The 23,418-nt window shown below is 38.5% G+C and overlaps 1 protein-coding gene across 1 annotated transcript in view; it reads left to right on the top strand.

Annotated features, from left to right (window-relative positions):
- The window catches only part of LOC126487015 (acetyl-CoA carboxylase 1-like), a 53,613-nt gene that overhangs the window by 4,913 nt on the left and 25,282 nt on the right, over positions 1–23,418 (top strand). The window contains exons 2-3 of the mRNA XM_050119586.1: positions 7,769–7,815; positions 11,520–11,772. Of these exons, the coding sequence (XP_049975543.1) occupies positions 11,546–11,772 (227 nt within the window). The 5' untranslated portion in view covers positions 7,769–7,815; positions 11,520–11,545. The remainder of the gene's footprint in view (positions 1–7,768; positions 7,816–11,519; positions 11,773–23,418) is intronic.

Raw genomic sequence — 23,418 nt, 5'->3', positions numbered from 1 at the left:
TTTTTTTTTTTTTTTTTGAGACAGGTTTCTCTTCGTAGCCCTGGCTGTCTTGGAGCTAATTCTGTAGATCAGGCTGGTCTTGAACACACAAAGATCTGCCTGCCTCTGGCTCTCGAGTACTGGGATTAAAGGTGTGCAGCCCACCCCTCCTTTAATTTCTTATTAGTTATGGAATATTTTATTTATTTGTTCTTTGTGACATTTTACAAGCTGGCTTAATACTCACTTTATAGGTCAGGCTGACCTTGAATTCAGCAATCCTCTTGCCGCTTTTGCGATGGGATTAGAGGCTCCTGGTACTTCAGGTTGTTTACTTTTTAAAAAAAAATATTTATTTATTTATTATGTATACAGTATTTTGTCTGTGTGTATATCTGCAAGCTAGAAGAGGGCACCAGATCTCATTACAGATGGTTGTGAGCCACCATGTGGTTGCTGGGAATTGAACTCAGAACCTTTGAAAGAGCAGGCAATGCTCTCAACTGCTGAGCCATCTCTCCAGCCCCTGTTTACTTATTTTTAGGCATGATTTTTCCCAGTTTACTGATGGGTTCCAATTCATATTGTAGCCGTAATAGCCAAGGCTGACTGTGACGTCTGTTCCTTCTGTCCCTTCCTCAAGTAGTGAGGTTACAGGTTTGTACCTCCATGTCTAGTTAGATAATTTGCATTTAATGTTATAAATTTTTTTGTTTGCTTCAGATAAAGTTTCTTTATGTAGCCTTGGCTGGCCTAGAACTCAGAGTTCCACCTGCTTCTGCTTTCCAAGTGATGGAATTAAAAGTGTGCAAATGTGAGCCGGGCGGTGGTGGCGCACACCTTTAATCCCAGCACTCAGGAGGCAGAGGCAGGCGGGTCTCTGTGAGTTCGAGGCCAGCCTGGTCTACAAGAGCTAGTTCCAGGACAGGAACCAAAAGCTACGGAGAAACCCTGTCTCGAAAAAAAAAAAAAGTGTGCAAATGTTATAAATCTCTTAATGTCCAGAAATTTTCCTTGTGGTCTGGGATCACCAAGTCCTGGAATTAAAGGCTTGGGCCATACCTTACCTGATAAGTTCTTATCTCCGTCCCTCCCTTATTGAATCCAGGCCATCATATACCTTAGACCAGCACATTACCATATCCCTAACCCCTTGCCTATAGTTTAAAAAGTTACATGGTTCACAAAATTTATTAAAATCCTAAGCATTCCTACTTTGGTTTCTCTTGGTAGATATGTTTGTGATATGTATTTTTGTGTGTGAATAACATACTTATCTTGCTGCATCTTGAGTTTTCACAACTTTTAAACATTTCCTATTGATATCTTACAATAGATATTGAAGATTTGGCTCTCAGTCTACTCCTTACCCTCATTATTCATCTTTATCTTTTTAAATTTTTTATTAAATATTTATTTATTTATTTATTAGGTGTACATTATTCTGTTTGCTTGTATGCCTGCAGGTCAGAAGAGGGCACCAGACCTCATTACAGATGGTTGTGAGCCACCATGTGGTTGCTGGGAATTGAACTCAGGACCTTTGGAAGAGCAGGCAATGTTCTTAACCACTGAGCCATCTCTCCAGCCCATCTTTATCTTTCTTATATCCACCAACTGACCACCTAGATGGGTTACTTTATAGCCTTATTTTTAATTAGGAAGTTTATGAGTGTGTAAATGCTGTATAGGATTTAGTTGTATCCTATGATTTCTTTCCTGTACAATTCTTTCTTTGGAGATAATAATGGTCTTTATTTCTGTTGTTAGCTTTCTGTAAGTTTACCATATATAAACTATTCACCAGTTTTCTAAGTCTCTCAGGACACTGATATGAGCCAGATAGTCCATTAATTTTCATCTATAAAATTTTTCTCAAACTTTTCTGACTGGCTTCAGGCTAAATTGTTTGCCTATTGCATCTTATACTTAATGGTCATCCTGGACTCCCTCACCATCACCCTAGGGATTCTCTTTGCCATCTTTTCTGCTGCTGGAGAATTCATACTCCATCTTCCACAATCTTGCTTTGTTCTCTCATTTGGGTGGAGAATATCCTTTAGTGGCATCCTGAGAAAAAAATACATGGGAGGTAAATAATTTTTGACTTTTTACTTAAAAAATTTCAGCTTACAAATAATAGTGCAATAGACACTAATGTTCTCTTCACCCAGAGTCATCAATTTTTAACCTTTTGCCACATTTGCTTTACTGCTCTCTGTTGTGTGTGTTTTTATGAGTCATTTCAAACTAAGGTGAAAAACCTATAAATACTTCTGCTTATTTCTTCTAAGAATTAGAACATTTATCTGCTTTAATTACTTATTATGCCCCATCCTCCATTTAACATGGGTGTAAAAATATGTAATTCATATTCCCATTTAAGATTTCTTACTCATTTCAGTGCCTTTTTGTTTTGTTTTTGAGGTGGTCTCACGGTGAAGCTCTGGCTGTTCTGAAACTCATTATGTAGACCAAGTTAGCCTCAAACTCACAGAGTCACTTGCCTGCCTCTGCTTCCTTAAGTGCTGGCATTTAAGGTGTGCATCATGCCTGGGCCTTTTTTTTTTTTTTTAATTCTTATTCTCTCATATCCTGACTGCAGTTTCCCCTCCTTCTCCTCTCCCTAGCCCTCCACCCTCACCTCCCATCTCCCCTCAGAAAGAAGCAGAGGCCTCCCAGGGCCATCAGCCAAACCCTGCTTAAGAAGCTACAATTAGATCAGGCACATACTGTCACATCAAACCTGGAGAAAGCAACCCAGAAGGAGGAAAAGGGTCCCACCAGGAGGCAAGAGTCAGCCCCACTCCTCCTTTTAGGCATCCCACATAACACCAAGCTTCTAGCCATAACATAATATACAGAAGAACCTAGGTCATCACTTACAGGCTTCTTGATCTCTGTGAGCCCCCATAAGTCCCTGTCAGTTGATTCTGTGGTGTCCCTGACCCCTCTATACTTGGGCTTTTAAAAAAAGTATGATAGGATCCAACTATACTCAGGCTTTGAATTCACTGTAGTCCAGGGATTGTCTTAAATTTAAAATCGTCTTGCCTCATCTTCCTGAGTAGCAGAGATTAATAGCTTGCCACAGCTTGCCCAGCAGCATTCTGATCCCCCTTTTTTTGGGGGGGGGCGGCGGCAGAATTTCTCTGTGTTGTCTTGGCTGCTCTGAAACTTTGTAGACCAGGCTGACCTTGAACTCATTGAGATCTGCCTGCCTTTGCCTCCTGAGTGCCCACCACGTCCAGTTATGATTCTTGATTATTTGTATGAAGGCACAATTTTCCATTTCTAAAAGCTTATTGAAGCTTCCTCCTCCCCACACTTCTTTAACACCCCCCCCCCCCCCCCCCCCCGGTTTTTTCAAGAGAGTGTTTGGTTTCTCTGTGTTACCCTGGCTGTTCTTGAACTTGCTCTGTAGACAAGGCTGGCCTTTGACTTCCAACTGCTGGGATTAAAGACCACCATTGCCTGGTTTACCAGATCTTCTCTTGTGTTCATTTTCTTTGTGATCTGTTTTTCTTTTTTGTGATAGGCATTTTGTGGACCCTTTTTTCCATTTGGGGATTGAATCCAGGACTTCATGGAAGCTAGGCTAGGGCTCCCCCATGAAGCTACACGTACAGCACATTAGTGGACATTCTTAATCTGACAGTCATGCCCTCTCATACTGGGAAATGTTAATTGGATTATTACATTAATTATATATATATTTTGCCCTTGATTTTGTTCTTTTAGGAGCTGTTTTTCATATTTGGGCCTTTTTAGTAGGCGCTTTAACTTTTGTTTCTTATTGTTTATCTCTTTAACTTTTACTGACTTAAAACACATTGTATCATTTCATAATAAGCTTTTTAAAAGTTTCTGTGATATGTTTTTAACTTTAAATTTAAAAATATTTATATATTTTGTCAGGAGTGATATGTATGATCCACAAACCCATTTTTAAGTTTTAAGAATTATTTCTAGGCCAGGTGGATATGGGCACCTGCTGGCCAAGCCGCAGAACCTTAGTTTCAACTCCAGAGCCCAAGTGGTGGAAGGAGAAACTGACTCCCACAGGTGTCCTTTAACTTCCACAGACACCTGTGCATGGGCGCACACAAACAAATGTAATGAATAATAAAATAATTATTTCTTAGTGTAAACAGAAGTAGAAGTATCATTTACTTGAGCCCACAAAGTTGAGACCAGCCTGGGTAACAGTGAGATATTGTGTAAAAAACAATAAAAGGAATTACTTCTAGTTTTTTTTTTCTTTGTGTTTTTCTGAGATAGAGTCTTCATGTGTAGTCTTGCCTGAAACTCGATAAGTAGACCAGGCTGGCCTGGAATTTGATGCAATCCTCTTGATATCACAAGCATGTGCCACTGTGCCCTGTATATGTTTTGTTTTAAAATATTTCTTTAAAAAAAAAAAAGGCCAGGCGGTGGTAGTGCACATCTTTAATCCCAGCACTTGGGAGGCAGAGGTAGGTGGATCTCTGTGAAGTCGAGGCCAGCCTGGTCCACAGAGTGAGTTCCAGGACAGACAGGGCAACACACACACACACACACACACACACACACACACACACACATAAATAAATAAAAAAGAAAAGAAAAAATATATATATACACACACACCATTGTGTTTTGCATATGTAATAGTTCCCTTAGATCTTTTAGGATAACAATAATAGTTCTTTAGACTTGAGACTTTTAAGGTAGTAATTGAAATATTTGCACGAAAATATTCTATAGAGAGCTCCTGCACACCTTTGACTAAGCTTTACTCAGTATGAACAGCTCTAAGAAGCTAACATTGGATATGGGGTGTACTCACTGGCAGGACATTTGCCCAGCATTTGGGGGCCCTAGGCTATTTAGTCCCAACGCACACAGAAAAGAAAAGAGAACAAAAGAAATTATCATTTATGAGTATTGTTTGCTGCAGACATTTTTCAGAGTTTACCCCTCCCAGCCCCATATTGTTTTCCTGTGGGGTAGCTAGATCATGATATTGCATTGCATTTGGTGGTTGTGTTCTTTACCTTCTGATCTGTGAACATTTTTTTAGCCTTCCCAAATGACTTTCAAGTTCTGAAGATTGGTCAGTATTTATATTATAGACTCTTCCTCAATTCAAATTTGTCTAGTATTTTCTCAGGCTTAGACTAGGTTAGACTAGGTGACTAGGGGTGGGAGTGGGGGATAACCACAGAAATGAAACTGAGCCCTTCTACCTTTTTCTTCCTTCCCCATAGTTATATTTTGTTTTTCATAATCTTTGGTTATGTGTTTTGTTTTGTTTTTACAAGTAGTTACTTATTCTTGCTTCTTTCATCTGGATACTTTCTTAGACATCTGGTAATACTTAATTGCCTACTTATATTTAGGAGGGTGGATTGAAGAGGTCATTAGAGCTTCTGACAATGTGAGTGGGCCTTACTGACTGTTAGCTGCATCGCAGGATGATCTGGGTCGGAAACTAGGTACCTCAGTGTTACTAGCTTAAGGCCCCTGCTAGTAATTGTCTAACACCCCCTCCTACCCCAGTGCTTTGCCTCTTCATATTCTGCAAAACATCTTGTGAGGTCTTAATATATGTATTAATTTATTCAACTTCAGCATGGTAAGAGTACCTTTTACTCTTGTTGGTATCCCCCAGTCTAGAAACTGTTTGACCCTTTCTGGAAAATTAGCCTTTTATCAGGCTGGTAACTGGCTTCACTAGTTGCAGAGAAATCATATAATCTGAAGCTTCAGAAACAGAATTTCTTTCTTTTTTTAGTTCTTTCGTGTGCACAGGTGAAATGTTTTGAGATTATGTAAGGATTTTGGTTTAGTGGATTTATCTAGTTACTTAGTACTTCCCTGCTTTTCAAGAAAATATCTGGGTGTCTGTAACTACCAACTACTAAATTCTGTAATTTCTTTATATGTGTGTGTGTGCGCGCCAGCATATGTGGAAATCAACTTTCAGTAGTCCTTGTAATACGTGGGTCCCAAGGATAAAACTCGGGTCTTCAGACTTGGTGGCAAGTACATTTTACTGACCTATCTAGTTAGCTTCCTACCAACAAATAAATCTTATTTTTTCTTTCCTTTTTTTTTCTTTTAAAGAATATTAATTTATTGGCAGGATGTGTGTTTGCAAGCCATAGCATGCCTGTAGAGGTCAGAGAACAACTTGCTATATGAAAACTGAGGTTGCCAGACTTGGTACAAGTGCTTTTTATATGCTGAACCATCCCTTTTATGTTTGAGAAAAGGTTTCCTGCTGCCCTGGCTGATCTAGAAATGACCATTCTTCTACTTCAGCCTTCCAGACACTAGTATTATCAACTGAATTTAAAATTAAGATATCTAGGGTAGGGTGAAGATTATCAAAGCCTGAGCACTGGCTGCTCTTCCAGAGGTCCTGAGTTCAATTCCCAGCAACCACATGGTGACTCACAACCATCTATAATGAGATCTGGTGCCCTCTTCTGGCATGCAACTATACATGCAGGCAAATACTATATACATAATACATAAATCTAAAAACAAAAACAAAAACTGGGGCTAGAGAAATGACTCATTGGTTAAGAGCACAACTGCTCTTTCAGAGGACCCTGGTTCTATTTCTATCACCCACACGATGGCTCATAACCGTCTTGCAACTCCAGTTGCAGGGAATCCAATGCCCTCTTCTGGCTTCCATGGGTACCAGGCATGCAAACAGTATACATCTGTATGTATAGGAAAAACAACCATACATGTAAAGTAAAAATAAAGTTAATTCAGATAATTTTATCCCCTCCAACTGTAGATCTGATTTAAGAGATTTGGAGTGGAATTAACACATGGGTACTTTAGAAGTTATTCTTTTTATTTATTTTTAAGACAAGGTTTCATGTAACTCAGATGGGTCTGGATCTTTTATTTTTATTTTTATTTTTTTTTTTATTTTTTTTTTGGTTTTTCGAGACAGGGTTTCTCTGTGGCTTTGGAGCCTGTCCTGGCACTAGCTCTGTAGACCAGGCTGGTCTCGAACTCCCAGAGCTCCGCCTGCCTCTGCCTCCCGAGTGCTGGGATTAAAGGCGTGCACCACCATCGCCCCGGCGGGTCTGGATCTTTCTGTGTTGCAAAGGGTTGCTGAACTTCTGATCCTTCTTCCACTGCCTTTCAAATGCTAGGATTGCAGGCATAGGGCAGAGGTTATGTCCGCATATGGGTAGTTTTGCAAAGCTCCTAGGTATGTTTTATACATAATCAAAATGTAGAATTTCTTCCCTGATATTTTTAAGTTGTTAACTTAGAAGCAATTCTATTATTTGGGAAATAGAGACTTTTTTAGGCCTTTAGAATTTTGGGATTTAGTATAATGGGAATGTTGTCCTCGCCTTGGTTTCTACTCTTTGACCATTTGGAAACATTCTCAACCTGAATTTTAGAGAATCAAGATATTTTCTCTAGTGCCTTCTTTTAAATAAAATATTAGAAATTATAAGTGTAATGCATTTATTTTTAGTATAGGGTGTTTTTTTTCAGAAAAACTATTTTATGAAATAGTAAGCTTGAACTGTTGTTTAATATATTTAGAAATAATATAAGTTTCTAAATAAGAAATGCTTTTGTTTTACGTAACTAATAAATTACTGAACTTTATGCTTCAAGTTAAGTAATATTTACAAGAAAATATGATATTTTGAATTTTACTATTTTTGTACTACGCAGAAATAAAATGGAATTGACAAAAATTTGGAATTAAAAAAGCAAACAGAAAAAGCAACCTTTAAATCTCCCTTTTCTCTTTGTTTAGTTCCTTTTGGAGGTGGATATCTGCTGAAACAATAAGAATTATAAGAGGTCAGTTTCAAATAATACTTTTATGTTTACAATGTAGTAAAACTTTTCATGTGCTAAGATGTTCAACTGTGGGGTTTTGTTGTCTTCCGTGTAGAATATTGGCAAGTGAACAAGGAGTCTGACCATGGTGATGACCCACTACTTTCTCTAATTTAGGACTAGAATCAATGGAAATGGGACAGGCTATGTTAGCTTCTAGAGTGTCTGGACGGCTACTCAGTGATTTTCCAGGCATGACCTCCCTTTTTGGTGGTGTGCATGCTTGTGCTGGGAGCAGTGTTCGGTACAGGTGCTTGTGCTGGGCAGGCAGCAGGCTGTTAAACGCTGAGCTGCTTCCAGTCTATGCCGCCCTCAGAAAAGGCTGTCTGGTACAGGCAGCTAGGAGAGGATAGCTTGAAGATGTCTGTGTTGAGCCTCTTGTTCATCAGCCCAGGGGCCTATTTTATTAACAATGGCCTTCTTCCATAATTTCAAAGAATCGTTACTTGTTCATGAATTCTATTTTTGTGACCATCAAATTTCAATCAGATTATACATTAGAGTGTACCTATGTGTGCCTTAGTTCCCTTGTGAAGGCAGGTGTGGTGGTGTACACCTGTACTCCCCGCTGTTGGGAGGAAGAGGCAAGACAAAGCAATCTTGGCTATAGAAGTTTGGGGTTAGCCTAGCTATGAGATGCTGTCTCTCCCTTGCCTTCTCTCAAAAAATTTTATTTTCCGTTGCTGTATCTTAATATTCTTTAAAATGGTCAGTATATTTGAATTCCCCTTTTTATTTTCCTGTTACTCCCTAACTCCCTTTTTTCTTCTAATGATTTGGTTTTCTTTTAGATTGAACTCTATACAATTTGGAGACTTAAAAAAAAGGGAGAAAGAAATATAATATAATATTGCAATGTAAATGTATAGTAAACTTAGGCAATTTTTTTTCCATTGCTGGGGCTTGAAACTGGGCCTTCTGTGTGTTAAGCAAGTACTTTACCACTGAGTTACTCCTCTAACCTAGAACTTTTATGTTTGATTTTTGTTTTGTTATTTTAATGTACAAATAATGGATTTTCTTTTAACATTTATCATACTTACATATGTCATTGTTTATTGCTCATGCTCACTCTTGCACTGCCCTTTCCATCTCTTGAACTGCTCTTTCCAGTCCCACTTTCCATCTTTATTGTCCCCCTTTCCCACCTCAAATACTCATTTTCTATTTACATGTCATATATGCATGTATATACACACACAGATATGTTTAAGCCAGGATTCTACATAGCAGAAAAAAAAATTTATTTATTTATTTATTAAAGATTTCTGTCTCTTCCCCACCGCCGAAAAAGTGATATTTTGTCTTATTTCCCTCATGTTATCCTGTCTTGTTCTTCTCTACCCCTTCCCTTTTTACTTCTTCTTCCCTCCTCATTGCCTCACTTCTTATATTTATTTATTTATTGCAAGTTTCAAAAATAAAAGTTAGTTTAAAGTATTCTTCAGCTCTCTTCCAAAATGTTCACAGATTTTGTTTGTTTGTACTTATTTTCCTCTGTATATTTTGTATTCCTGGCAATTTGTTATTGTTTTCCTCATGTAGCACAGTGGTTTTTAAGGTTTAGGTTATTATACCTCAGCCTAGAGCTTCTAAAGCAGTTGGTCTAGGATAGGCACAGGCATTCTCACTCTTACAAGTTTCCTAATACACAGCTTCAGGGCCAGGACTCAGTCTGAGAATCTTACTATCCTAGCATTTGAAAATACTATTTTGTCTCTGAACAGATTAACTCTTACTTACAGATCACACCAAAAGAATAGCGAATGTGTAATTTTAACATACTCATTGGTTTTTCCAAACATTTAAAAAAACTTTTGGTGGCAGAGGCATATAATCCTAGTGATTCAGGAGGCTGAGTCAGTAGGACCACTTTTCAAAGCCTGCCTGCTTCAAAGAACAAATTCAAGGTCAGCCCGGGCAACTTGGTGACTCTACCTCAAAACAAACAAACAAACAAACAAACAAACAAACAAACAAACAAGTTCAGAAGAGAGCACTTGTCTTACAGGTGAAGACCTGGGTTTAATCCTCAGAACCATTACCACCTCCTACCAAAACATTGACATTCTTGCTTGTCTGATGTGATCAAACACTGCTCTCCACACATTTTTGTACCTGACAGTGGCTTATAGCATATAAAATTTATCAATAAATGCATTGTTTTCTAATAGTACCATATCTTGGAACACCTTAAAATTAGGATTGGCAATCATTTTCTGAATTAAAGTGATTGCTAAACCACAAATTGTTTACTACCAAGTTGATGTATAGATTTACAGCCAGCCCTGGTTCTCCTGGAACTTGCTTTGTAGACCAGGCTGTCCTCAAACTCACAGAAATCCATCCTCCTGCCTCTGCCTCCTGAGTGCTGCAATTAAAGGCATATGCCACCATTCTTGACTGATTTAATCAATATGTATATAATATATATTATATATAATCAACACACATATGTATATATGATTTATTTATTATGTATACAATGTTCTGTCTGCATGTATCCCTGCAGGCCAGAAGAGGTCACCAGATCTCATTACAGATGATTGTGAGCCACTATGTGGATTTTGGGAATTGAACTCAGTACCTCTGGTAGACCAGCTAGTGCTCTTAACTACTAAGCCATCTCTCCAGCCCTTAAATAAATATTTGAAGGGACGGAATACTTTTTAACTTAGTTTGGTGTATTTTTCTTTTTGTTATGGGACTTTAAACTGGTAATTATATTTTGGTTATGTCTGCTAGCAATTGATAGTAGGTAATCTTGACTAGTAAGGTCCAGTATCTAGAAAAATGGTGTTTGTGATAATGCATCAACTACCTTGAATATAGATTTAAAATTTGTTGGTAGATTCGTAGATTCACTTTCTCTACCAATTCTGTGTACAGAATTGAACAACAAACATAATATTTGGGATAGATTTTTTTTTTTTTTTTTTTTTTTTTTTTTTTTAGAGACAGGGTTTCTCTGTAGCTTTGGAGCCTGTCCTGGAACTTGCTCTGTAGATTAGGCTGTCCTCGAACTCACAGAGATCTACCTGTCTCTACCTCCTGAGTGCTGGAATTAAAGGCATGTGCTACCACTACCCAGCTTTGGAGGCAGATTTTTTAAAATACACAGTTTAAAAAAAAAAAGAAGCCCATGAAAACACAGGTTTTTCTGTTTATTGTTTTACTTTAAATGTGTGTACTTAATAAAATTCATAATGTTTCATTATATGGTGTTTGGAATCAGGTGATAATTATGTAGTTTGAACACTGAGTTTCAACAAGTGCCATTCACCTAAACTCTTAGCCCCCACTACCCACAGTGCTACAAATGAGTCTCACCACAGCTTTTGCTTACACTGCAGCGTTCCCATCCATCATAGCTGTCCCTTCAGTATCACTGAATTAGTGAAGAGATGGAGAATGGTTTATAGTGTGTGAGAAATGTTTCTCTGAGGAAAAGAAAACCTTCAATTTATAGATAGAGTTACCGTGATCTTTCTCTTCCTCTCTTGGAGGAAGCAAAAGTGCTGGAATAGAGTAGCTAAGGAAGCCAGTTCTCAGACTCACTCAGTCTTGTTTCTGAGGGCCACTTGTGGTTTATGACTTTTTCTCTTGAGTTTCCTCACCTATATGTTGTTGCCTATAGCTTGCTTTTCTCTTTATTTTCCCTGCAGCTGTAAGAGCTTATTTTCAAAGAATAATGGATGAACCATCTCCGTTGACCAAAGCTCTAGAGCTGAACCAGCATTCCCGTTTCATAATTGGGTCTGTGTCTGAAGACAACTCGGAAGATGAGATCAGTAACCTGGTGAAGCTGGACCTACTAGAGGAGAAAGAAGGCTCTCTGTCACCAGCTTCTGTCAGCTCAGATACGCTTTCCGACTTGGGGATCTCTGCTTTACAGGATGGTTTGGCCTTTCACATGAGGTGAGAAGAGCTGCATCATGGGTAATGTGTTTGCTATCTTGTTATTTTCACTCTCATGTTCTGAAAAAATAACTTCACCTGCATTCAGTGGGCCCATTTCCCATGAATAGGAAATTCTGCACTTTGGGGAGTATCTTTTCCTACATGTTCCTCTTAGCTTTTTTTCCCCATCCTTTCTGCATACTAGCTCCTTCAATATGACCCAGTGAATGAAAGTTAGGTGGAGGAATTCCTGTAGTACTTTAACAATGTTGTAACTTTCGTTGATTGATAGGAATTTTGCAGATTTGGCCAAATTTGTAGTCATTTCCCCCTCTTTGACGCCCCCCCCCCATCAGTGCTAGAGATTTAGCCCAGGGCCTTACGTATGATAGGTAAACACTGTACCACTGATCTACATTCTTAGCCTTTGTGGGTTTTGTTGCTTATGTTTTGAGATGGGGTTCTATTACTCCTGGTTGGACTGGAACTTCTTATACAGAGCAGGCTGGCCTGGAGCCTGTTGAGACCTTCCTGCTTTTGCTTCCTGAGTGCTGGGATTGTACTGTGGACACTTTGTCTTTTTTATTTGCTTTTTGAAACAGGGTCTATTATTTTTTTTTCTCTTTCTTTTTTTTTTTTTTTTTTTTTTTTTTTTTTTTGACAGGGTTTCTTTGTGTAACAGTCTTGGCTGTACTGGAACTTGCTTTTTAGACCAGGGGGGCCTCAAACTCATGAGATCCACCTGCCTCTGCCTCCCAAGGGCCGAGATTAAAGGTGTGCACCTCCACCACCCTGCTTGAAACAGTGTCTAATATAGCTCCAAATTCTCTTGAATTCTTGATCCTCCTGACTCCACTTTCTAAGTACAAGTTTTACAGGTATGTGGCAGCTTACTCATGTTAAAGTAACTGTTTTTTGTTTTGTTCTGGGACAGGGTCTTAGATGTAACTCAGGCTGGCCTCAAGCTCATTATGTAGCCCAGGCTGACCTTAAGTTTCTAATTTTTCTGCCTTGGTCTTTGGAGTGCTGGGGTACTGGTATGAGCAACCATGCCCTTTGATTGATGGTTGATTAGATAACTAGTTTAGTCATTTGCGTTTTTAGTTCTTAGGTTTAAAGAGTTTGAGAAATTACACACACACACATACACACACACATCACACACATAGAGTAAAACAAATAAAATGCTATCCAGGTGATTCTAATGTACACTGAGGGTAAATATAGTTTTAACTAAGATTAAACAAACACAGGGTAGGCACTGCTACTGTTATTACCTTAATATTAATGGGTCATAAAATAATTAGGCTCCTTTTTGTATATCAAGATATTGATTCTAGCTGGGCGGTAGTGGCACATGCCTTTAATCCCAACACTTGGGAGGCAGAGGCAGGCGGATCTCTGTGAGTTTGAGACTAGCTTGCTCTACAAGATCTAGTTCCAGGATAGGCTACGCAGAGAAACACTGTCTTCTCACTGTCCCCCACACCCCCGCCAAAAAAACTCCTGATTCTATAGTAAAGTTTCATACTGGTAACTTTACTATGGTTCTGGTAATTCTTTGTTGTTACCCATGGGGCTCAGAATCCTAGCTTCTGTAAGATGAAGCAGTTAGTGTATATTAATAATCACTCCCATTTAAGCTATAAGGAGGTCAGAGGAGTAAAGCAACTTAGATATACTTTACTTCATGATTCCTGGGACTTGCAGGGAAACAGATAACTTACCTAAAGTTTTAGTGCTTTTTAAAATATATTTGTCAAGACAGAATCTCTTATTCCCTAGGCCGACATGGGCTTGTTTTGGCTTAGCCTCCTGATTGCTCTGATTACAAGCACAGACTACCTTGTCTGACTAGCTGAATGCTTTTGTTATAGGATGAGGGGAAATAGCTTGGTTAAGGTTGAGAATTCAAACTCAAATGTTCTAGTTGCATTTTTGTAATTGTTTTACTCTGTTCACCGGACTTTACAACTTTTTTCTTTTTTGTAAGTATTTCTGATAGTTTTGTAAGTATTTCTGATAAAGTTATTTTTCTTGAGTTAGTGAACCAAGTATTATACCTAACTTTAGATCAAAAAGAAGAATAGCATCAGGGACTAGAAACTAGGACTTTACTAAACATGTTTTGCTACTTTATGATTTACTTAGGCTGACCCTTAGGTTAGTACTGGTTTGGAAGTGTGTGGGAGTTGTCATGCTGAGACTACTCACATTTGGAGGACAGAGGACTGGTGGTACTAAAACTTTAGCAATAGGACCGGAGGAGGTGGTGCACGCCTTTAATCCCAGTGCTTAGGAGTCAGAGCAGGCAATTCTCTGTGAATTTGAGGCTATTCTGGTCTACAGAGTGAGTTCTAGAACATCCAAGGCTACGTAGAAACACACTGTCTCAATACCACCATCATCACTACTTTTATAATGTAGTATATCATCCCATACAACCAAGAATTAGTCTCAAAATGTCATAGTCCCCTACTGAGAAAGATTAGGTTAGTGTTAAAAAGTCTTTGAAGTCACACTGATCTTTGAGAACTTTTGACTAAATTAATTTTATGTGAAACATGAGTTATTGAATTAGGACTTTGAGTTTGGCAATGGTGCAATCAGGCTATTACAGGAAACTCAGCTGATGATATCCTGAGGCATTATGTAGGTGCCAAGCCATTCCCAAGGCCCTGGCTGTCAGGCAGAGGCAGTGTGGTCAGGGGCATGACTGCAATGTCTTGGGTGCCTCAATGTTGCCAGAACTCTCACGGTTGTTGCTCATGGCAGGAGTGTGATCAGCAGATGGAAGAGGAGGGTTGCCAGTTTCCACTGACTACTCAGCTAAGGTTCCAAATAAAACAAGATCTCTTCCTTGATCCATTTCACCCATGGACACGACAGTATCTTTGGGAATAATTTAAATTGTTTCGTTTGATAGGAAGATTTCTATGATATCTGTACCTAATTAAATTGTATGTGACCATTGGCAATCCATAATTTTTCCTTGAACTCATTTACTCTCTAAAAAATGAAGATGATGATTCAGTCACTGCTTTCACTCTTTGAATACTAAATATAAACCTGTTGAGTTTATTAGCAGCTCCTAGAATGAGTAGCCTGATCTTTCACACATGATAGTGGTTACGGGAACAGGCTCATTCCTCACAAGTGTTAAGTAGGGCCATCTGAAACAAAGTGAAATAATTGCTGTGATTTTGATTTTGGGTGCTAATTAGTGGTCTGATGGGTAAGCAGGACTAGAAAAATAGACTTTTCTAGGGATGGAGAAGACATGCACCATGTTTTTCCAGAGTCACTGAAAGATTGGATAAATCACTTTCTAAGCTTTATCACCCACATATTTGAAAATAAGGGCTTAAAAAATAGTTACAGCTTGTTGGGAGCAGGCAAATCTCATTGAAGAACTGCTTAGACTTTTTACCGTTTTATAAGATCTACCTGGGCTTATCAGCTAGAGTTAGGATATGTCTCTGAAAGTCATTAATTAATTGAATATTTTAGAAGACTGTTAAAAGACTTAATGTGTACATCTTAATTTTGGCAACTTGTATGTGATTTGGTGACATCTAATAGAATTGTCTTATTTGTTTTAGTTTTGGTAGTTTCTCTGATGCCACTTAGGGTCAGGTGGTCCTGCATACTTAAAATGCACAAAAGGATGTTAGCCCGTCCTGTTAGTTAAACAAGATTGTAAACAGTTCTGCCAACTAGTATACTGAATTCCTGGCTAAAGTCCAAGTAGAAGCAAACTATTTCCCATATTTTGGTCTTTAACCTCTTAGGATACTGTGATTTTTTTTTTTTTTTTTTTTTTTTTTTTTTTTTGAGACAGGGTTTCTCTGTATCTTTGGAGCCTGTCTCAAAAACTAGCTTTTGTAGACCGGAATGACCTCGAAGTCACAGATATCCACCTGCCTCTGCCTCTGTCTCCTGAGTGCTGGAATTAAAGGTGTGTGCCACCACTGCCCGGCTTGATACTGTGATTCTTAAACTTACTTCATGCTTATATTTGAAACTTCATCTCATTTTTCTCATAAACACCTTACAATAATGTGGTCAAAGTACTGAATGGTCAGCTTAAGGACTTTGTTATCATCTGAGTGCACATGAATTGAATGTAAAATATACCATAGCCTGGGTTCAAGGACAAAGTGGACTCTGTGAAAGAGAATTATATTCCTGCCTCTCATCTTCTGAAAACTGAAAATTAAGTAATATATGTTTGCCTAAGATGTTTGACTCTTCAGAAGAATCTAGAGAATGTTAAAGTTCTCTCTCTCTCTCTCTCTCTCTCTCTCTCTCTCTCTCTCTCCTTTTTTAATTTGTTCGTTTGTTTTTTCAAGACAGGGTTTCTCTATGTAGCAGCTCTAACTGTCTTGGAACTTGCTTTATAGACCAGGCTGGCCTTAAACTCACAGAGATCTCCTGCCTCTGCCTCCTGAGTGCTAGGAATTAAGACATGACCCACCACTGCCCGACAAAGCTCTTTTGTAGTTAGAAATTACCTGTAGTTTCTCCTGTGACACCAGACAGACAGTGTATGAGTAAGTTTGGAATTAGTTCTCAGATAACTTTTTTCACTGTTGTTAACGTAAAACAAAACAAAACAAAAAAAAAACAAACCCATATGGAGTTCTGTGCATGTGTTGTCTCTAGGATATAATGATGTTAAGGAAAGGTTCATAGAGAATCTGGTATTGGTATTGAGTGATGGCCTGTTTTTTTGCTGGTATAGCTGTTCTGTTTTTCACGTTACCTTTTTTTATGTATTAGTGCTTGGGATTGAACCCAGGGCCTCATGTTTATTTAGTTCTGTTATTGAGCTGGACTGCCCATCCCTTAATAACACTCAGTCATGTTTTCTAGGTGACTGATTAGAAAAATAATGGTAATAATAGATAGCATTCATAAAGTGCTTTAGTGTATGCCAGACACTGCTCTGTTTTGTGTGGGGGGTCACACTTAATCTTTAGCACAACCTGTGAGGCAGGTGTTGTATTATCATTCCCAAATATACATGTGGGGAACTAGGATATAATATGTGTTAGATCGCTTGACTGAATATGGAAACTAGTGCGAGTCCTGTCAGCTCTTCTATCAGACTTATGATTTCTTTGAGCAAGTCTTTAAGAATTAGTCAGCTTTACTTCAAAAGGATAGAAAATATATTTGAAAAGTAATGCTTTATTTAAGAAACAGTATAGAAAATTGATAAAGGCTTACATATCCATCAACCTGAGATTACTCTGCTAATACTCTCTTTAGTCTTCTGAATTCTTTTAAAATTTTTATTTATGAATATATGTGTCTGTCTGGGTATGTGTATGCTCTATAAGTGTAGTGGCCTCAGAGATCCAAAGGGGGCATTAGATCCTATGGAACTGTAGGTATAGGTGGTTATGAATTTCCTGACCACTGTGGGTGTTGGGAACCATACTCAAGTCCTTGAAAGAGCAACAAGTGCTCTTAACCACTGAACCATTTCTCCAGCTTCTCTGAATCCTCTTCTATGCATATACCCTTATTAGACATTTTGGGGCCTCCCCTTTTTCCTTCTTTCCTTTTGAGACAGAGTCTTATGTATCCCTCATTGTCCTGGAGCTCTCCTCTACCCTCCTGCTTCTTCCTCCCAAGTGTTTCACCATCATGACATGCTACACACACATTTCTTATTTTAATTTTTAAAAAAGTTTTTATATTTTATATTCTGGGCATTTTTCTTGCATGTATGCCTGTGTACCACATGTATAGTGCTTACAGAGGCCAGAATAGGTTGTCAGATGCCTTGGAACTTGAGTTATAGACTGCTTTTGGCAGTTGTGTGAATGTTGAGATTGGAGTCTGGGTCTTCTGGAAGAGCAGCTAGTGCTCTTAACCACTAAGCCACCTCTCCAGCCCCTTATACATTTCTTTATACTGAAATGAGGTCCTACTGTGCAATCTTTTATAAACTGCCTTTTTTGGGTGGTGTGGTTATCCTAGATTCTAGAAATCTTGGGCCTGGCATATTATGTAAGCAATGGATCATATATTTACAGACCTAATCTATCAAAACCCTCCATCTTTCTATTTCAAAATTTTCATGTTAGTCTTGAAAGCTGGCTCAGTGGTTAAGGGTGCACATATACCTCCCTGCCTCCAATAGCTAAAAATGATGAACATAAGCCAGGGCGGTGTTGGCACATGTCTTTATTCCTAGCACTCAGGAGGCAGAGGCAGGAGGATCTCTGTGAATTTGAGGGCAGCCTGGTCTACAGAGTTCCGGGACAGCCAAGGCTACACAGAGAAACCCTGTCTCAAAACAACAACAAAATAATAATAAAGATAAACCTTAAATTTTTGCATTGCATTTAATATATACCCAAATTCTAATTCAGTCAAACAAATATGCAACACCACCCATTATATTTTATGTCTCTTGAAGAAAATTTTTTTACATTTTTTTTTTTTTATGGGAGTAGGCAAAGGTGTTCCTCAGTGTATACAGAGGTCAGAGGATAACAGCTTCTCTCCTTTAACAATGTGGGCTCTGTGATCAGATTCAGGTCAGGCTTGGTAGGAAGTTGTTTTACCTGCTGAGCCATCTCACTGCCCCTTCGCTTAAACTTCTTTTTTTTTTTTGCTCTATATGGCCTGGAAATCACTATTTAGACCCAGCTGGCCTCAAACTCACAGAGATCCTCCTTCCTCTCCCTCCTGAGTGCTGGAATTAAAGGCGTGTACCGCTACATCTGGTCCTCTTAAATATTAATTGTATTACCACCCATTCCTTTGTGATGGTGACCAGAGACTTGTTTAAGAGGAAGTTAATAATTTGTGGAAATACGTGTATGATTGCTAGTGACTATTTAGTGCAAGGACAAAGAAAGGCAGACTCACCATATGTACTCTATAGTTGAGTAATGACAGCACCATCTTGGCACTTTCTTAACACTAGTAATGTAGTCAGTTTCATAGTCATGATGAGGATGGCCATTTTTGTTAAAATCTATGAAGAGTAGAGTTTTTTGTTATAGCTAAACTATTTTTGTTTGGCATAGAAAGAAATGGGAATTTTTAAATTTAGCCTCACTTAAACTCCTTGAGTTTTATGACTTTAATGACTTCATTAAAGTTTGGTGATGGAGATAAAATTAATAACTGTGTAAGCTTTCAAGAATATAAAATGTGCCACACCCAATATACTGTGGTTTAAATGTTTGCTTATAAATTTCTTTGAGACATGGCCTTGTTATGTAGTTCATTCTGGTCTTGAACTCAAAAGTTTCCTGCCTTAGCCTCCGACTGTTGGAATGATTATCTTGTACCCCTTAATTTTTTCTTTTTCTTTTCTTTTTTTTTTTTTTTTTTTTGAGACAGGGTTTCTCTGGTAGCTTTGGAGCCTGTCCTGGAACTAGCTCTGTAGACCAGACTGGCCTCGAACTCACAGAGATCCACCTGCCTCTGCTTCCTGAGTGCTGGGGTTAAAGATGTGTGCCATCACAACCTGACATAATTTTCTTGTTTTGATTTTTGAATCAGGGTCTTACTATGAAGCTCAGGCTAGCCATGAAGTTACTTTGTAGACCCAGCTGGCTTTTAGCACTTGATCATACTGCCTTTCTTTCCTGAATGCTAGATTTATGGTTTGATGCCACTGTGCCTGGCTTGATAAAATGTTTTGACTGGGGAACTTCAGTCTTTTGCATAAAGTTTGGATATTTAGTGTTGAAAGACTTGGTTACAGAAAACATGTACTGTTATTGTTAACAGTTCTTACACTGAGAATAACCTTTAAAAAAAATCACATGCCTTTTCCCTCTCTTGGCTTGTTTGTGTCAAGTTTTAACATGGTAAGTAGGGAACTGGCTCTAGTTGCGGTTTCCATCTCGGCTTTGCTTATAGATAGGCCTGTGAGGGTGCTTTATGTTTCTCTTAGCGTTTCTCATTTGGCTTGCCTAAGTTTTCCTCCTCCCCCCAGTAGCTTTCCAGATTTTCTTTCAGTGCTCTTTCCTTAATATTCCGAGGTTCCCAGTTGCCATGGCACTGTAGTAGTGAGTAGACAGAGAAGGTCATTATGAGATCTGCAACTTGGTGCTCTTGCTGGGGGCAATAGTCTGCTTTCTGTGTCGCTTGCCCTTCCCTCCTTTCCATTCTGAATACAGGAGCTGTCTGTGACCATGTATGTAAATTAGTCTCAGGAGTTCATTCTATAAAGTTACATAATTATTGCAAGTAGAGCTCTGTTCCATAATGCTATACCTCTCCTGTATTTCATGAGTTTCTCCCTTACTTTCTTTCTATTGGCATAAATTCACAAGTGAACTTTGCATTTATTGTTTTATTAATAATTGATCTTTATTTTATGTTCATTGGTGGTTTGCCTGGAATTGGAGTTAACAGACAGTTGTTGGCTGCCATATGGGGGCTGGGAATTGAACCTGGGTCCTGTGGAAGAACAGTCAGTGTTCTTAACCTCTGAGCCATCTCACCAGCCCTGACTTTTTATTATTAAAAACAATATGTTCATTGTAGAAAAGTTAGAATTCTCCAAAATCTAAAAAGGAACTAAAAATATAAAGTAGTTTCATCCAGTGATAACACAATTTAATATTTTCTTTCCTTTTGGGCGGGGGGCTTTTCAAATAGGGTTTTTCTGTATCTTTGACTGTGGTCCTCTGCAAGAGCAGTATGTGTCTTTCTAGCCCAGTTTTTCTTTTTTTGTTGTTCTCTATGTCTCTGTCTCTTTCTCTGCATGTGTATCTTTGTATACACTTGTGTGCATCAAAGCTTTTTATTGTCAAAGGACAAAGTTACACAATTTAAAGATTTTACTTGACTTTATTTTCATTTCAAGAATAGAGTAACCACTTCTTCCACAAAAAGGAAGTATTCCAATGTGATGAGCAGAAGATAGCATGCTACAATGTTTCTTTAGTTAAAAATTGAATAGCTAGATGTGGTGGTACATGCTTTTAATCTGAATGCTTGGGAGGCAGAGATAGGCTGATCTTCCTTAGTTTAAGGCCAGCCTGGTCTACATAGCAAGAGTTTATCTCAAAAACGGGAAAACTAAGAAGCTGAATCGTCTTTCAAAGCTACTTTCTTTGTAAGGCAGGAACAGAGAGACAAAATAGTAAAGTAGTTATAGGCAACTTCAGTTTATTTCAGGTTTCCTTTGTGCATGTGTATGTACTAAGGTAAAGGGAATAGTATTGTATTTAATTAAATTGTCATAATAGGAGGATGCCTATCATGTCTGTAATCCCAATTTCTCCAGAAGTTCATATAAAGAGCTCAGCTTCTGTTTGCTTAGGGCTTTAGTGTGGGTGCCCCACTTGTAGCTTGATCTTCTGGTGTGCAAGAGCAAGAATAATAATCTTTCATAATTTTTAACACTGTATATAAATACAACAGCTAATCGCCCTCCTCTTTAAAAATTTTAAGTCTTTACCATTTCTTGAACAATTTATTTTCTTGTTTTGTTTTTAAAATCTATTTATTCTGTATACTGTGTTCTGTCTCCATGTACGTCTGCACACCAGAAGAGGCATCAGCTCTTATTATCGTTGGTTGTGGCCATTGTATGGTTGCTGAGAATTGAATTCAGGACCTCTGGAAGAGCAGTCAATGCTCTCAACCTCTGAGTCATCTCTCCAGCTCCCTATCCTCTGGTTTTAACTGTCATCTTGGGATTCTTCCATGTGACATTCTCTGTTGCCTTGTCTTTTTGTTTTTGTTTTACCGAGATTTTTATTCTCTAATGGCTTGCTGGGAAAGATAGGTGAGACGTGGTTTATTTTCATGCTTGATAGATCCATTTGTTTTTACCTGGTACCTTACTTTTGCTGTTCTCTGTGCCTGGGTGTACTACTGTTTCTCTTGTGCTGCTATTTATATTCGTTGCTTACCCTGACTTGGGCCTCTGTACTTCTACCACTTCAGAGAGTAAACTCCAGTAAAATTTAATTGTTGGTGTGAAAAGGATAATTATTAAACTGTAGGAAAAGATGGAACGGTTCCAAATGTCTGAGAGCATCCTCTTGTTCTCATACAGCTCCCTCATCAAAGTGGGTACCAAAACACACTTGCTCTCATGGAAGTTAAATTAAGGTCTTGGGAGCAGACAAATAGCTTTCTGTTTCAGTTTCATCCTGCCTCTGTTTGCCTCTCAAAGTTCTAGTTATTTACAAATTTAAATTATAGTCACAAAACAGGGTCTTATCTGTTTACTTGGCATTATGCAGCTAAAGACTTGACATTCACTGTCTCCTTTTCTTTAAAGTTACCTATGGTTATTGGGTAGATAATAAACTGTCTTTTATAGACATGTTTGTGTGCCTGAAAGCATGCCATAAAGGCCAGAAGAGGGCTTTGATGCCCTGAAACTAGAGTCATAGATAGTTGTGATTGCTGTGACCTGAACCCAGGTACTCTGGAAGAGCACCAAGTGCATTTAACCATTGAGTCATCTCACTAGCCTGAGGTTTTTTATTTTGTTTTGGCTTTGGTTTTGGTTTTTTGAGACGGGATTTTTCTGTGTAATAGCCTTGGCTGTCCTGGAACTCGCTTTGTAGATCAGCTTGGCTTTTAACTCACAGAGGTCTACTTGCCTCTGCCTTCCAGAGTGCTGGAATTAAAGGTGTGCACTACCACACCCAGCTTTAGTTTCAGTTTTTCTGAAGTCAGTTTTGTAGAGATACAATTTACCTGTAGTAAAATTTACCCTTTAAAAATTACAGTACTTGTGGTTTGATACATGTAGGTACTTGTGTAATGGTCATCTCAGTCAAGATCAGCATACAGAATATCTACATCCTCCCTACATGCCTTTACAGGCATTTCCCCACCAACACACTCCTGAGCTTTTTGTACTGCAACTCAGTGATCCTTGTGTCAGAGTTTATGTGGAGTTACTGTGCAGTTTTGTCAAGTTTCCCTTGAGACTGATGCTTGTGAAATTCATCCACATTAATGATCAGTGTGATGCACTGGTAAGTGTCATGGACGTGGAAACTGAAAGAAATTAATATGTAGCCAGGACAACTGCAGACAAAGAAGGAAAGGCTTTTGTTCTCAAAAAACAGTGTGGCTGGTGTTTCCTGACTGTGTTTCCATAGATATTTCATGATATAATTGGAAAAACATTGAAAGGAGGCCTAGGAAACTATATTAATTTGTGTTTTAAACTTCCTTTGAAAACTTGGACAAGTCATTCTATTTTGAGGGCTTGTTTTATTTCCCTCTTTAAAGTTCCAATCTGAGTATGGGGAAGAGGATGAAGTTCTGTTGTGTGTCTTTTTCTCTCTCTCTCTTTGTTCCTCTCTTTGTCCTTACCCCTGCCCCCTTCCTCTCTTTCTCTCTCCTTCTCTCTCTTCCTCCTTACCTTCTTTCTTTCTTTAATACTTTTTTGGGTATACTGGAAGAGCGAAGCACTAGGGTGCCTTTTTTTTTTTTTTTGTTAAAGAATGAAGAAAGTTTAGCAAATTGAGTAGTTTGAAATGTTACCTCAGGGGCTGGAGAGATGGCTCAGAGGTAAAGAGCATTTCCTGCTCTCCCAAAGGTCCTGAGTTCAATTCCCAGCAACCACATGGTGGCTCACAACCATCTGTAATGAGGTCTGGTGCCCTCTTCTGGCTTGCAGGCATACACACAGACAGAATATTGTATACATAA

Source organism: Alexandromys fortis, unplaced genomic scaffold (genome assembly GCF_014885135.2).
Source record: "Alexandromys fortis isolate MF-2015 unplaced genomic scaffold, M_Fortis_MF-2015_v1.1 scaffold_173, whole genome shotgun sequence".
NCBI classification, from domain to species: Eukaryota; Metazoa; Chordata; class Mammalia; order Rodentia; family Cricetidae; genus Alexandromys; species Alexandromys fortis.
This window is presented reverse-complemented; position numbering and strand designations above follow the sequence as displayed.